The sequence below is a fragment of the Strongylocentrotus purpuratus genome, unplaced genomic scaffold, assembly GCF_000002235.5.
Source record: "Strongylocentrotus purpuratus isolate Spur 01 unplaced genomic scaffold, Spur_5.0 spur5_scaffold_14, whole genome shotgun sequence".
NCBI classification, from domain to species: domain Eukaryota; kingdom Metazoa; phylum Echinodermata; class Echinoidea; order Camarodonta; family Strongylocentrotidae; genus Strongylocentrotus; species Strongylocentrotus purpuratus.
The window spans coordinates 6,518,333-6,533,540 of record NW_022145599.1 but is presented as its reverse complement, the minus strand read 5'-3'; the positions used below and the strand labels follow the sequence as shown (position 1 = coordinate 6,533,540).

At 38.1% G+C, this 15,208-nt stretch overlaps 2 protein-coding genes across 2 annotated transcripts; one reads left to right on the top strand and one right to left on the bottom strand.

The window, feature by feature from the left end:
* The first annotated feature begins 1,075 nt into the window (after window positions 1-1,075).
* LOC100893295 lies at window positions 1,076-4,142 on the top strand. Its single transcript, XM_003727571.3, has 2 exons — window positions 1,076-1,548; window positions 3,724-4,142. Exons 1-2 carry the CDS (start codon window positions 1,229-1,231, stop codon window positions 3,980-3,982), a joined length of 579 nt encoding a protein of 192 aa, XP_003727619.2. The 5' UTR covers window positions 1,076-1,228; the 3' UTR covers window positions 3,983-4,142.
* Window positions 4,143-5,999: 1,857 nt separating this feature from the next.
* Window positions 6,000-13,442, bottom strand: LOC100893376 (CASP-like protein 4U1). The gene is made up of 2 exons (XM_003727572.3): window positions 12,135-13,442; window positions 6,000-7,197 (listed from the first exon to the last, which is right to left on the bottom strand). The coding sequence occupies exons 1-2, from the start codon at window positions 12,509-12,511 to the stop codon at window positions 6,606-6,608; spliced, it is 969 nt and encodes a 322-aa protein (XP_003727620.2). The 5' UTR covers window positions 12,512-13,442; the 3' UTR covers window positions 6,000-6,605.
* Between the last annotated feature and the right edge of the window lie 1,766 nt (window positions 13,443-15,208).

Here is a 15,208-nt window from a genome sequence, read left to right as displayed (position 1 = left end):
TGAGAGATAGAGAGAGAGAGAGAGAGAGAGGGGGGCAGGGAAAGTGAGAATGAGAGTGAGAGAGAGAGGGGGAGAGAAAGAGATAGAGAGAGAGAAGAGAAAGAGAAAGAGAATTAAAAAGAGAGACAGAGAGAGTGAAAAAGTGGGGGAGGATGGGGAAGAGAGAGAGATGAGAGACAGACAGGGACAGAGAAAGACAGAGACAGACAGAGACAGACACACAGAAATGCAGAAAGAGATATATTGACTTAAACTTACTCTGAGCTGAACTAGTTTGTCATGAGAGAGAGAGAGAGAGAGAGATAGAGAAAGAGAGAGAAGAGAGAGAGAGAGAGAGAGAGAGAGAGAGAGAGAGAGAGAGAGACTCTTTCTTCAGACACTATTTTTAAAACAATTTTTGATATCTTAATTGGATTTTCACTGTAGGTAGAGTAATTTGTTAATTCAGATACCATTGCGCTCCGCAACTGAAGTTTCATAGCACATAATTTAACCCGTTGAAATCACTGGATAATAAACAAAAGGTTTTCGAAAAAGGAAGGTACGTTGCCCGATGGTTTTAATGCTTTCTGAATTAATATTTATCAGAGAGAGAGAACAAAAAAAATGCAAGAAGGAAAAAATTCGAATCTCTTTAAACATATTCGATAATGACAATGTTAGTGACAATCCAAGAGTTTGAAGTTACAACCATACTACACCTCTTTAAAAAAGTTTGCATTTGAACTAAACTCCAAGGCTGACACGGGGTGGGATGATGATTTTCAAAAAACACTACTCAAACAAATAGGTCCAAAGATCATTCTAGTCCTATTTGCTCGAATAAGATTAAACGAGGTCTATGGACTATTTCAATAAATCTGTCTGTCGTTTGACGTTTATACAATTCTATCTTATATTTGTTGAATAAGACATTTACACGTTTTCATGCAGAAAACTGTGAGAGCTGATTTTTTGCATGGGAGGTGAATATGATGTAATGATTGACTTTACTTGGGGAAGTAGGCCCTACTGTTGTGTCTGGAACGTCTTTATGATGTAGCGATGTCGAAAGCTTTCCGATTTAAACCGAACCTTATATTCTACAGTTGAGATCTAGTTGAGGATAACGAACAGGTGAAAGAAACGTTTTTAGACGGACATTGATCATTTAAATGTTCCTGCAGTTTGACATGTTCGGATATCAATGTATCTTCTTTCAGAATATCTTGATTAAACTGAATTGAGAATGGCTGGACGAGATAACGCTGTATCGTTTTATGCAAGGAGCTATCTAGCTGCTGAGAGAGACTCATCAGTACGTAAATGCTGCTGTACAACCCTTCAATTCAAAGCTTCGTGCATCATCTTCTGTAGTACGGGACTTATCTTCGTGTCTGAGTATTGGCATATTGCTGGCTATCTGGTTTTCTTAGGTTCCATCGGAATCTTCACTGGAGCCTTCCTCATCTTACTCGACTTCACACTCTTCCTCCAGACCAAATCAGATCGACGTGGTCGACGGTTTGGACGAGGGGACGAGGAGGGTAGGAGAGATAGCTCGATATGGTGAGTCATCCAATCTAGTAGATATATATATCCATATGACAATCGGAGGGGGTTAAAGGCTTTACCCCCCCCCCCCCCCCCGTTCCTTCTAACTGAAGGTATTCGCGGGCAACGGTAAACTTATCATTCGGGTAGGAAGGTGGTCCGTATGATTGGCATAATTATCTTTTTTTTAATTCATTTATTTATTTATTTCTGCATGATTCAACAGTTTACATAGTATGATCATGACCATCACGGTAGTAAAAACTGGATTACGATCATTATACATTTGCAATTGTAAATAATACAGAAGCATACAGAGGTATGACAGTATAAGCTTTAATAATGCTTGAGGTATTGCATCTTACGATATATTTATAAAGTGGTAGAAGAGTTAAGCTAAGCTTCTACTAATAGTACTACGCTAAGCTACTATTGAACTACTACTAAACAACTAACAAGTAACAGATTAAAACTCAATTAAACAAATTAAATAACTGAAACATGGCATTATCCAATAGATACTATAACACAATAAAGTTATATTTGCAAGTTTTTAAGAATAGATAATAAAAAATACTAGAAAATTTAAAGTTACATTTTCCGTTTTGAAAAGAAAAGAAGAGAAAAATTATTGTCAGAGTCATCTTCTGGGTGCGCTCAGAAACAATCCAATCTACCTGGTAATCTTTGCTCAAGCACGCCATCTACGTACATTAAATTAGATAACACAGTTCAATAGTCCTAATGCTGGGTGTTGTTTGTAGGGAGACCAGCTTGGTACTTTAATCATGGAGGTAAGCAAATACAGAGGTACAGACAAACAAGAAAATTTGAAGACTGCGGAAGAAGAGGAAAAAAGAAGAAGGAGGAGGAGAAGAAGAAGAAGTATAAGTAGAAGAAGAAGAAGAAGGAGAAGAAGAAGACGTAGGAGGAGGAGAAGAAGAAGAAGTAGTAGTAGTAGTAGTATTAGTAGAAGAAGAATGAGAAGTAGAAGAAGAAGTTAAAATGGGAAGAAGATCGAAGAAGAAGAAGAAGAAGAAGAAGAAGAAGAAGAAGAAGAAGAAGAAGAAGAAGAAAGAAGAAGAAGAAGAAGAAGAAGAAGAAGAAGAAGAAGAAGAAGAAGAAGAGAAGAAGAAGAAGAAGAAGAAGAAGAAGAAGAAGAAGAAGAAGAAGAAGAAAGAAGAAGAAGAAGAAGAAGAAGAAGAAGAAGAAGAAGAGAAGAAGAAGAAGAAGAAGAAGAAGAAGAAGAAGAAGAAGAAAGAAGAATGATAACACAGTCATTTTAATTTATCTATCCACTTTAATATACTAAAGCGCTGTGTACAAGATTATATGATGTCCAAATTCTACAAGATTTACCCTTCAAACGATAATACCAATACTAACAATAGTCACGTGACAATGCTTGATAAGGTTTATCAAATCACGAGGGTTTTACTTGGAAAAACGCCCTCCAAATATTTGGATTTTTAGTTCCGCTAACTCCAAACCTCTTTCGTCATGATTGGGTATTACCAGAATGTCTTGATGGCATGTAAATAGGTATATGTATTTCAAACGCTGGTATTTAGAAGTGGACTTCAGAGTGACGAAATTATACTAAAATAAGACATATAAATTAAAAAAAATATAAATAAATAAAAGACCGAATAATTATGTCACTTTGATGCGCCTTTCATTCTTTTGCTGTGAATTGAATAGTAGAAATATTCAAATTTTTGCTAATTTTGGAAATGTTCTTTTTCTTCTTAATTTGCCCTGTTGTATTTCTAGATGCAACAATAGTAATATAGTTCATGAGCAATTATTCATTTCACTCTCCCATAATTTATGTTGCGTAAAATAAGAAAAAATGAATCATATTGCATAATCACTTAAAAAAAGAGGATTTAATTGTGAGTGAATAAATATGTTTGTTTTATTCAACGTTCATCATCACGAACATTATAACCTTGGATTCGTCTATAGTCTTATTATATTCATTGATTCAGTATTTGCTTTTTGTTGTTGTTGCTATTTGATGTAAATACCTATATTATCATGTTCTACTTGCCAGAAATAAACAAGAAAGCCCCCACATAGACTGATCAATTACAAAAAAAATGGATAAATTATTACTTTCAATCATGTAGTAGGGTCATAATATATAATGGTAGTTTTTCTTTTTCTTTTTTTTTTGCTTCCTCACAGGACAACATCGGTACATGAAAGAGGTCGCACCCTATCCTTCGCCTCTGCTCCGCCTGACTACCACACAACCATCAGCCAACCAGATAGCTTCCCATTATACCTACAAGATGGAGTCCCTGTGACGTCATTACCTGTTACCGTGGAGATGGATGATGATGATGGGGGATGTGAGAATGAAGTCGAGATCGAGGAGGAAGATGATAAACTACCATCGTATGCAGAGATCATGGGAGAAAGCCAGTCCCCGTCGATGAATTGATTATGACGACACATTCCGGATATTACATGGGGCATAATTAAAGACCTATTGTTTTTTAATAATTCTTACAAACTTTGAAATGCCTTTGAATTTCACTTTGTCTTATTAATCTGTAAATTATTACTATGCTTTCTATTAAAATATAAAATATATGACATTTAACAATATCGTATTCATGTGGAATTTGTTGTCTTTAAATGTTTATTCACCGAATATTGAATACATTTACGGAGAGAAAAGGGAGAAATAGAGAAGGAGAGAGAAAGGAAGAGGGTAAATATGAATACTAGAAAATGTGAAAGATGAAAAAAGCATGTAGGGAAGAAGGGAGAGATGGGAAGAGAAAGAAAGATTGAGAGAGGGGCATATTATAGAGAGAGAGAGAGAAAGAGAGAGAGAAAGAGAGAGAGAGAGAGAGGGAAAGAGAGAGAAAGAGAGAGAGAGAGAGAGGGAGAGAGATTATAAATTCATACCAGACCACAAATCAACTTCCGTGTTAGTTAATGCTTCGCCTTCTCTTCAAGTGTTTCTTTTCTTGCCGATATTCATGTTATCTGTACTGCCCTTTCTCCCCGAATCTAAATGCACCCATCAGTGTCTCTGCTAACATGTCTAATCTCCCCCCCCCCCCTCCTCTCTCTCTCTCTCTCTCTCTCTCTCTCTCTCTTTCTTTTTTTCCTTCTCTCTCTTTTCTTTGTATTGCCATCGTTTGTTCGCTTTTTTTCTTCCTCTTCTGCTCTGTGTCGTTATTTTGTTTCTTTTAACTTCCGTCATTTGATTACACACTGTGTGGAATTGAAATGTAAAATATTACCACTAATAATCGCACATGTAGAGAGATCGATATTGATTTATTAAACGATATGGATATAAAAAATATATATTTACATATTTTACAATTTGATAGTATTTAAAGAGTACAAGCTATGTAAATGATAATCAAATTATCATATTCATGTGATACAGGTCCAGATAAATTAAACACAGTCAATTAAAAAAAGCTGAGGTCAGCATGTCAAATTAACATTGATGAAACCACGGGCATTTCACCCTCATATACGTGTTTAAGCTTTCATTTAAATTAAACAAAATCGTCAAATTATATTCAAATTCCAAATACCTATATAAATATATATATAATCGGATAGATTATGGTTTATATATGTGGCATAAGCTATCCGTATTTGGTATTTATATTATCAGTCTAAATAGAGAGTGAAATTCTTCTATGTTTCTGATAAATACTTGTGCTTATCAACTAAGTGGTCACGATGATTAGGATGAATATGCAAATAATATAAAGAATAATGTATAAAAAAATAATCTGTTCATACAACATAACTATAAAATGAATTTGCTGTTGTTTTCCGGGGGCGCTATACAAACCTGAATCTACTACTACTACTACTACTACTACTACTACTACTACTACTACTACTACTACTACTACGGAAATGAACAGCGTATGTTAGTCTAGGTTGTCCTTTATTTTGTCTAAAATGAATTGCCCCTCCTGCCTTTCATATAATCTTAGGCATACATTGTGCGAACAGACCAAAACAGAGATTTAAAATTAATTGCATACTAATGAAAATCTAATGAGAATCCTTTCTTTATGTTATCCAATCTGTGGACTAAAACATGTGGATTTTTCGTGATATTATTTTCATTGATAATTCTCAGCTCAATAAACATCTTACTGTATAACATAACACATTTCAAACTAAAAAAACATATCCTAATAATTTTTGATAAATCCAATTATTATTAATGATAACAGTAATGGTACATTACGCACATACCCATTACCTAAGTGATGCTTGAAGCATCTATAGTAGAGACTATTCAGCTGAAAATGCGCTACTAACGTACATCCACTCCTGTGAGTTGCAAAGACATTGACTATGTTAAAGGTATTATGTCCAATCTGCAGGCCAAAAAATGAAAAGGTTAAATTCCAACGGCATTTGATAGACAATACTAATCTAGAACTTCCCTCAAAACGAAAGGGCTTAAAATGGCTTTTAGTGGGGAAAAAAATGACCATTAGTTGTTGAATCGACTTGAGGGATTGCAATCACCTATGTAATAGTCTGATTGTCAGACCCTTTTACCGAATGATCGTAAGTTTTGTGATTGCACATAGATTCAATCAGTTTTTATGTTGACCATTATACTTTTTATAGGACGTACACATAACATTTTCATAATTCCTGCAAAGTTCTACAGAATTTGATGTTGGCTGCAAAAGGGACATAGTATCTTTAACCAACAACTTCCCATCGTTGGCATATGGTTAGATAATGAGTTAAAGAGATGAATTGAGAAGACACAATCGTAGATAATTAAGTGTTTTCCGAGTTCGTTTATTAACAAGTACAATATAGGTTATCAAACGTTTCTAACTCTGAATTCAAATAGAAAGGAAGCATTTAAAGTAGGTTACGGCAAGAAGCTGAGTCTTTTGTAGATCTCTTGGTTTCACATATACATGTACATAACTTGTTATTCCCGACTCTAAATTGGAATCCACTCAGTTCATATAATTATATATTAATGTTTTTTACTGTTAACTTCATTTAACCACTTCCGGGTTTGAACAAGTAATTCAAATGATTAGTTCCTAGTTCGATGAGGTGTTTTCTAGCGATGTCATGACGGGTAAGCTAGTCGCTCTCAACCGCAAAGCATGCTCAGGTGATGAGTACGTGATCGGAGATGAGGTCGATGTGAGATCACTGTTTGATAAAGCCGTTGAAGTGTCTGGTAATCTCACTGCTGTGTCGCTAACAGGTGATTGCGACGACGACGACGATGAGGTATGCGAGTAAAGTGACGGCATGGAAGACGCTGAGGCTAATGTTCGTCGATCTTCCTCAATGACGTCTTGGTAAGTTGGAAGCGGTGGTGTCGAGATGCATCGTCGACGGGTTCGTAGCGGGAACATGATCGGTAGCTCGGTCACCGTATCCTCGTCGTCTTCTTCAGAGTCTGATAGATCGATTTCGTAATCGTTAACACGAGAAGGGAGAGGTGTGAGTGGAGGAGGGGGAGTGAGAGGAGGAGGAGGAGGAGGGAGGCCGAGGGGAAGTGGGGGTTCGAATGGCGGTGGACCAAGCTCAATTGTTTCATCTAGAGGTATGGGGTTAGTAGGCGTATAGACAGGCGGTGGTGATGGAGGCGGGAAGGGCCACTCTGAAGACATCGGGCATATCCTGTGGGGGAGCAAAATAAGACAAGTTGTGAAGACCTATAGAGTCTCTAGTCTTAAACAATAATTCGTGAGAATTGATTAAGAAAATGTTCAATACCATGTTTTCCATTTTCAATCGTCATTTCATGTATCATTTGATTCTTTTTTCTTTTTGAAACTTTTTTAAAAACTATTTTTTTTTAAATTAAAATTAAAATTACCGGTGCGCGATAGTGTGCAGGCATGTACCACCTCCCTGTTTGTACTTTGAGAAAGTGGCAATCCACACTTTATAAGCCAGTTTAGGGTTGCAGTCTGAGCATGAGCAGATAAAGGTCATGTATACCAAAAAGGTAAAACCCACAGAGATGAATACTGGATATGCGCTCATGAAAGTTTTGTAACATTATTCATTTATTCATTTATTCATTTATTCATTTATGCACCAACGGTACACTCTGAGATACGTAAGTGGAAGTATTCTTTTCAAGAGGGCAAACAAAAGGTATTCATGAAGCACATCTAGGACTTTGGCAGTTATTATTCTAAGATGCTCAAAGTGGAACTTCTCCATGTGTAAAAGATCTGTGGATATGTGGGCTCATTTGTACCATGTGCTATCTGTAAACTCCCTTATTGCTCTAACGGCTGTGAAGTATTTCACCTATTTGAAACCCTACGATGTTAAACTGCATGGTAACAATCATATTATAGTGTTTTTCTTGGCAGAATAATTCAGATTTACCAAGCCTCCTGAATGAATGTGCTCAGATGTTTTGTTCAGATTATATACTTCTGCCCACCCCACATGGTTGAATAATCACCGTTGTGTACAAGGTGTAAGGAAAAATATTCGAACTTTCCGACATTTAATAATTTGAAAGTTAAAACTCGTATCAAATTCAAGTTTGCACAATGTAGAGTTGAAGGAAGCCCAAACCATTTGGGGTAACTTTTATCAAATTTAAATTATATTCTTGAAATATTTCATTCTAGATTTTGAGTAAGATTTTACTCGATGCGATACAGATAACATTGTGCATCGCAGCTTTGCGGCTGTCATTCCAGAGATCCTTTTGTAAAAAAGAGTCACGGAACTTGATGGCAAGAGGTTACAGTTAAGGTAACCAATAATATGGTCGTGTTGGGAATTTATCACTGATACACAAAACATAAATCCAGCCCGTTTCTTCAATAAAGTAAATGTCAAACGTTGCTAAAAATAGAACATCCCAAAAATACAATTTGGCATCATACATCACTAAATAATGCATGATGATATGAGATGTTAATGTCAGAACCTATGAACCTTGTGAGATGTTAATGTTCATAGGGTCAAAATAGTGTTGTTGTTGTTGTTGTTGTTGTTGTTGTTTTGTTTTTGTTTGTCACCTAGCCCAAGCATGTAATCAACATTCATTTCCCTTTGTATTTTCTTTCAAGTGAAATGGAATATTCATAACAACTGAGAAACGCTCGTTTCCCATATTAAACCCACTTTATTGACTTGCGCGTTCAGTGTTTGATTGATCATTACGTAACAATTACAATAAGAAGTATTGATGGGTTTGACTAAAATTCGATAAGAAAGGGACAGCATCTAGTTAAAGTTCTTAGAAACTTATCACGCTTCCAAGGCCAAACAAATACATCCTGCTAGTTCCTATTTTTAAGATCTTTATTCTTTAGGCATTATCTTCCTGTACACATATTTGGCTTGTTCATTTACCATCTTTGAAGAAGAAAAAAAATATGTAGTCTTTTGTAGAACCTGATCTTTGTGATAGACTACATAGCCCTTTGAGGATAACCCGAAGAAGGAGAAGAAGAGGAACTTGGCTTTTTACGTGTTTTCCCCTCGCTACCGGGGGGGGGGGTACTCACATATCAGGACATACGGGTGTACCGCTCTAAACTTCCTAAACATGGGTCCCACTTTTAACCAAAATACCATTAAAAATGGGTCCGTTCTTTCAAAATTTGAAAAAATTTCGCGACACCCGAAAATTGTGGAAAATGGGTCTTCTTTTGAGAAAAAAAATGACCCCTAAAAATAGGTACGGGTTTCGAGGCTTGAGCGGCACATCCCCGTCCAAACAAAATCTGAGTTACCCCCCCCCCCCCCCCCCGGGCCCCTCGCTATATAGACCAAGATGCATTTATAAGTTAATACGAATTTCATTTAGCTAAATATGCCTGTCTCTTGATATAATGCTTGACAGGCGCGGATCCAGGGGGGGGGCCGAGTGTGCCTTGGCCCCCCCCCCCCCCGCTCAAAAAAAAAAAAAAGAGAGAGAGAGAAGAAAGGAAAAGAAGGGAAAGGGAAAGAGGAGAGAAAGGGAAAGAGAGAAGAGGAAGAAGAAAAGAAAAGGGGTAAGAAAAAGATCGGAGGGCCGAAAGGGCGTTGCCTCCCAGGCTGTTGCCCCCCCCCCCAATCACAAAAATAAGAGAGAAGGAAGGAAAGGGAAAGAAAAGAGAAAAAGGGGAGATACTGGCGAACTGATAGGGGGTAGGGGGCTTGTGGGAAATCAAATTTAAACGTGGTTTATTTCTAATTCCATAATGGTAGATTACAAATAATGCTGAAATGACATAATTTCAGAGATTTTTCCTCACTTTTTAGTAAATTATACGTTTTTATGTGACAAATTCCTAAATTTACAGCCAGGCAAGAAATGTGATTCTTGAAATTCCTACATGTCAGGGCCCGAGGAACGGCGGGGATCGAGAGCCTCGAGCCCCCCCCCCCCCCACACACACTTTTTTTTGAAAAGGTATATTAAAGAAAAATAAAAAAAGAAAGAGAGCAAGAAAGAAAAAAGAGTTAACTGCCAGTGTCAAAAAATAATGAGGCATCAAAATATGCTCATCTGACCGTGATTAAATGCCTAAAGCCCCCAAGCTTCCGGGGGCTCTGCTGGCCCCTGGATTCCACCTAGGGCCCTAAGGCGGGCCCTTAGATGCTCATCTGACGGTAATCTAATGTCTAAAACTCCTGAGCCTCCGGTGGCTCCACCGCCTCGACCCCACCAGGGGCCCTAAGGCGGGCCCCTGAATGCTTATCTGACCGTAATTTATAGCCCCTGAGCTTCTGGGTCGGACAAGTTATCAAAATGTGTTTATCTGACCGCAGGCGCGTAGCCAGGGGGGGGGGGGCTGTGGGGGCGGTCCCCGAAAATTGCCGTCAAAATAAAAAAGAGAGGAGAGAAAAGAAAAAGGGCGTAGGAATAAAAAGGAGCAGACAGAGAACATCTTTGAAATTCAGACAAGGATTAAGAGTAGAGAACGGTACAACGCATCGTTTTCTTTCTCTAATGATTTAATAAAACGTCAAAGCTTCCTCACTTCGCGCAGGAGGGGAGGGGGGAACTGAATTCAGACAAGGATTAAGAGTCGAGAACGGTACAGCGAATCATCTTCTTTCTCTCACAATCTTATGAAACGTCCAAAATTCCGCGCTTTGCGCGGTAGGGGAAAAACTGAATTCAGACGAGGATTATTATCGAGAACAGTATAACGGATCGTCTTCTTTCTCTAATGATTTTAATAAAACCTAAAAGCTTCCGCGCTTCGCGCGGGAGGGGGAGAAACTAAATTCAGACGAGAATTATTTTCGAGAACGGTACAACGAATCGTCTTCTTTCTCTAATGATTTAAATGAAACTTAAAGCTTCCGCGCTTCGCGCGGGAGGGGGGGGGGAACGAATTTAGACAAGGATTAAGAGTCGAGAGCGGTACAACGAATCGTCGTTTTTCTCTAATGATTTAATGAAACTTAAAAGCTTCCGCGCTTCGCGCGGGAGGAGGGAGCCTAAATTCAGACGAGGATTAAGAGTCGAGAACTCTACAGCGAATCGTCTTGTTTCTCTAATGATTTAATGAAACGTTAAAGCTTCCGCACTTCGCGCAGGAGGGGAGGGGGGAAACTGAATTCAGACAAGGATTAAGAGTCGAGAACGGTACAGCGAATCATATTCTTTTTCTCATAATCTTATGAAACGTTAAAAATTCCGTGCTTCGCGCGGTAGGGGAAAAACTGAATTCAGACTAGGATTCAGAATCGAGAAAGGTAATACGAATCGTCTTGTTTCTCTAATGAGAAACAAGACGCGCGGGAGTGGGGGGGGGGGGGAATAAAATTTAGACGAGGATTATTTTTGAGAACGGTACAACGAATCGTCTTCTTTCTCTAATGCTTTTAATGAAACTTAAAAGCTTCAGCGCTTCGCGCGGGAGGGGGGGGGGACCTGAATTCAGACGAGGATTTAGAGTCGAGAACTGTACGACGAATCGTCGTTTTTCTCTAATGATTTAATGAATCGCAAAAGCTTCCGCGCGGGAGGGAGAGGGGAACCTGAATTCAGACGAGGATTTAGAGTCGAGAACTGTACGACGAATCGTCTTTTTTCTCTAATGGTTTAATGAATCGTAAAAGCTCCAGCGCTTTGCGCGGGCGGGGAAAAACTGAATTTAGACGAGGATTATTTTCGAAAACGGTACAACGAAACGTCTTCTTTTTCTAATAATTCAATGAAACGTCAAGAGGGAGGGGGAACTCGCCCCTCCCTGCACCCACCCCCCCCCCCTCCCCGCATTACGTCACTGCTGGTCACCATTACGTACCAATATTTGGCTCGCATAATTTCAAATTTGGGCCCCCCCCCCCTAAGAAATCCTGGATCCGCGCCTGATGCTTGATATCTTATTTTCTCCTTCTCTCTCCCTTTAGCTATCGTCCTGATGAGCTAGCTAGTTCACGCTTATATTTATCATGCATTCTATGATTATCAAATGGATATATCTATATTATTGAAGCTTGATGTTAGAAATGTTGTAATGACTAATATTATCTTCATAATCATCGAAAAATTAAGGATATCACAAATTCACCAGTCGATGTTTGCTCAATTATATCATTCTTCATGTTACAAATTAATATCATTATATATATTTTCTTACCAAATATCATGTGATGTTCCATTCTCCATGGCTTGATTTGACGTAGAGTGACTAGGATTACGTCCAGGGGGTCCATCTCCTAGACGACCTCCGCCACCGCTCTCCTGCTGACCATTACCCTTCTTACATTTATTATTGATAACGCGATCGACGACGAGCGTAACGAGTCCTAGGAAGATGGTGCAAACGCCGACGACGATGAGGGGTATTTGTGGGAAGATAGCATACGATAAGAGCAGCAGTACTCCTACCCCTATCACTGATAGAGCTTTCGCCCATAAGTTCTGGGTAGCTAGCTTGTATTCTCTGCTCCGTCGCCTCCCGCCCGTGAAACCGGGATACCTTACACGGTCCGTAATAATGCTCTCCTGAGCCATGACTATATATGATAATATACTCAAGTCAGAAATCACATTTTAACTCATCAATCAAACGGAATATCACTTTCTTTGAATGTTTGCAAGACGAGCTTGTGTCTTCGTTTCAGAAAGAACAAAGTCCTTGATTAAATCACAATATAGTACCTCTGTGGTATTTTTCCTGTTCATAAAGCCGTCGATGCTAGCAGTTATCGATGATTTGATGAGATGATATTAGTCTCCTTTCACGTTTCCTCAGGATGCACATGGGAGTCAAGTTCAAATCGCTGTAAACAAACTCGTCTCATAATCCATAGTGTAATTCATATAATGGTAGCAACCGATGAAGCATATACTTGCTACACACAAAACAAGGGAAGTAGAAATACAATCAGAAGGATACTGAAACCTAGTTTAGAGTTCTGTTCAAATCTGTTTTTGTATAACTTTTATTTTATTACTCTTTACTGATCACGACCTGGTAGCCATATCACCAGCAATCTCTGTTTTGAACCAAATTCGGGTGGTTACATCATGTTTATAGGCCCAATCGTACGGGCCATGGCGTAGTTTGATCGTGAAAAGCTAACAGTTTTAAGGCCAGAAAAAGCCGCCAGATTGGTTCTTAAAATCCAGGATACAAATGAGACGATGATTGGTCAAAACACCGTGTTGATGGTCGTTTGCATATTAATGCAATCAACCTGTTCTTCCCCCCATCTCATGCAGTTACGTACAACGTTGGCCTGATAGTTTTAATCAACAATCGTCATATTGCGCAAATTCTTTTATCGATGTATGTATCCACGTCATAATCAGCTTTCAATGAAGGACCGAGAGAGATAAGAGGCGTTTGAGTTACAGCGCACTTTGATCTTTATTCTGATATTATATTATATTCATTTCATGCACACAAAAAGCAGTAACAAAACATGGGGCCCGCAGAGGGTTGTAGTAGTGCCAGTGCAGGGTACGAGATTAGTACAAATATAACTCCCTTTTGAGTTGACCTGTTCATAGAGATGCACTCATGCATAGATAAAAAGAGGGAGGATAATAATACCTTTACAGCTACGTTTGTATGGCTTTCCATTCAAACATTATGCCTATTGTCACTCATTGGTATAAATGCAAACATATGCATTTGGAGACTGGAGTAGTTATTTTACTTTCTGGAAACGTGTAGATCATACCATACTGAACATGCCTCGATGTTACTGTTGATTGTATGACTCCATGGTCGTTATGTGCTATTTGTGCTGATAAGAAAGTACTTAGCACAGATATCACAAACTTGATAAAGCACTTGAGATATTTAATGACCAGTCGGTCTGTTTTAGGTCTTATCAGACGACATGACAACTATTAGAATAAAACATTTTGCTCAATTTGAAGATACAGGTATGAAGGTCAAACAAATTGCCAAGAAAAAGTCCCTATAGTTGTTAAAGCCCTTCTAAAGTGTTGGGAGCCCTCAATTCAGCAAAAGAGGATGTCATTAAAGAAACACTACTGCAAAGATTACCCCCCAAAAAAAATTGTTTGAAGACAAATATTGATGGAAAATTACATAATTTGGGTTTTTTGTTTTACGCAGAAAACATAATTTTGTTTTCTCTTATCAATATTCGACTTAAACACAATTTCCCTTGCAGAAATGTGTCTTCAATGACACCCTCTTTCGCATTATGATACAATTTAAGTGAAATGTTGACATCAAATGTTTAGGGCTCCCAACACTTTAGAGGGACTTTAATCACAATCATCATTATTGAATTATCTTCTGGTTACATTCTCTGTAAATCGCAAAACTGTGTTCATACAAGATCTTGACTAGGCTCTAAACGATTTTTATTGGGGGCCTTTTGTGCGCAAGTGTCGAGTTTGAAATAAAAGATGAAGTCAGGAAATGCCGACTAAAATGCCAAATTTAGCATACCAATCAAATTAATTGTATATCATAGTGTATGGACATTTATCTTAGAGTAGATTATGCTTTTTTGCTATTATTTGGTTCTGACATCAACCAATGACGTAGTTAATGGGAGAACATGAAACTCATATGATACCATCCCTCCAATTCCCTCTTGATGGTATTGTTTGCTCTTTAGAATTTCATCCATCTATAGAGGTTAGTGACTCCCTCCCCCTCCCCTCTTATAACATCATGTAGGCCTACCCATCAGTGGCTAGACCCACGTTATACCACTGACAGTAATAATAAATTATCTCACTTGAACTACAGTACTTCAGGATATAAATTATATTTGTCATCAATATTATCCAGATTACAATCAGAGTGGGTTGGCTAGACAAATAGTCTATCGAGGATTAAGAGAGATAAACAAAAGGGGTTTTTGAATGGTGGAGAAAAGGCACCTCTCCACATCTCTCTCTCTCTCTCTCTCTCTCTCTCTCTCTATCTTTCTCTCTCGTTGTCTCTCTCTCTCTCTTTCTCTCTCTCTCTCTTTCTCTTTCTCTCTCTCTCTCTCAAGCAAGATTTCTTTTTTTAATCACCGAATTAAAATAAATAAAGAAACAAAAACAAGTCAAAGTCTTTTACAACTAACCATTCAACACATCTAAATCAATCCTAGAAATTGACAACTTGTTGTGTATTACACAAATCGTCGCTGTTTTCACGAAGTGACGGTAGTGAAAAAAAATTGCATTCACTTTGCGTTACGATTTTCCTCACTACCGTCACTTCGTGAA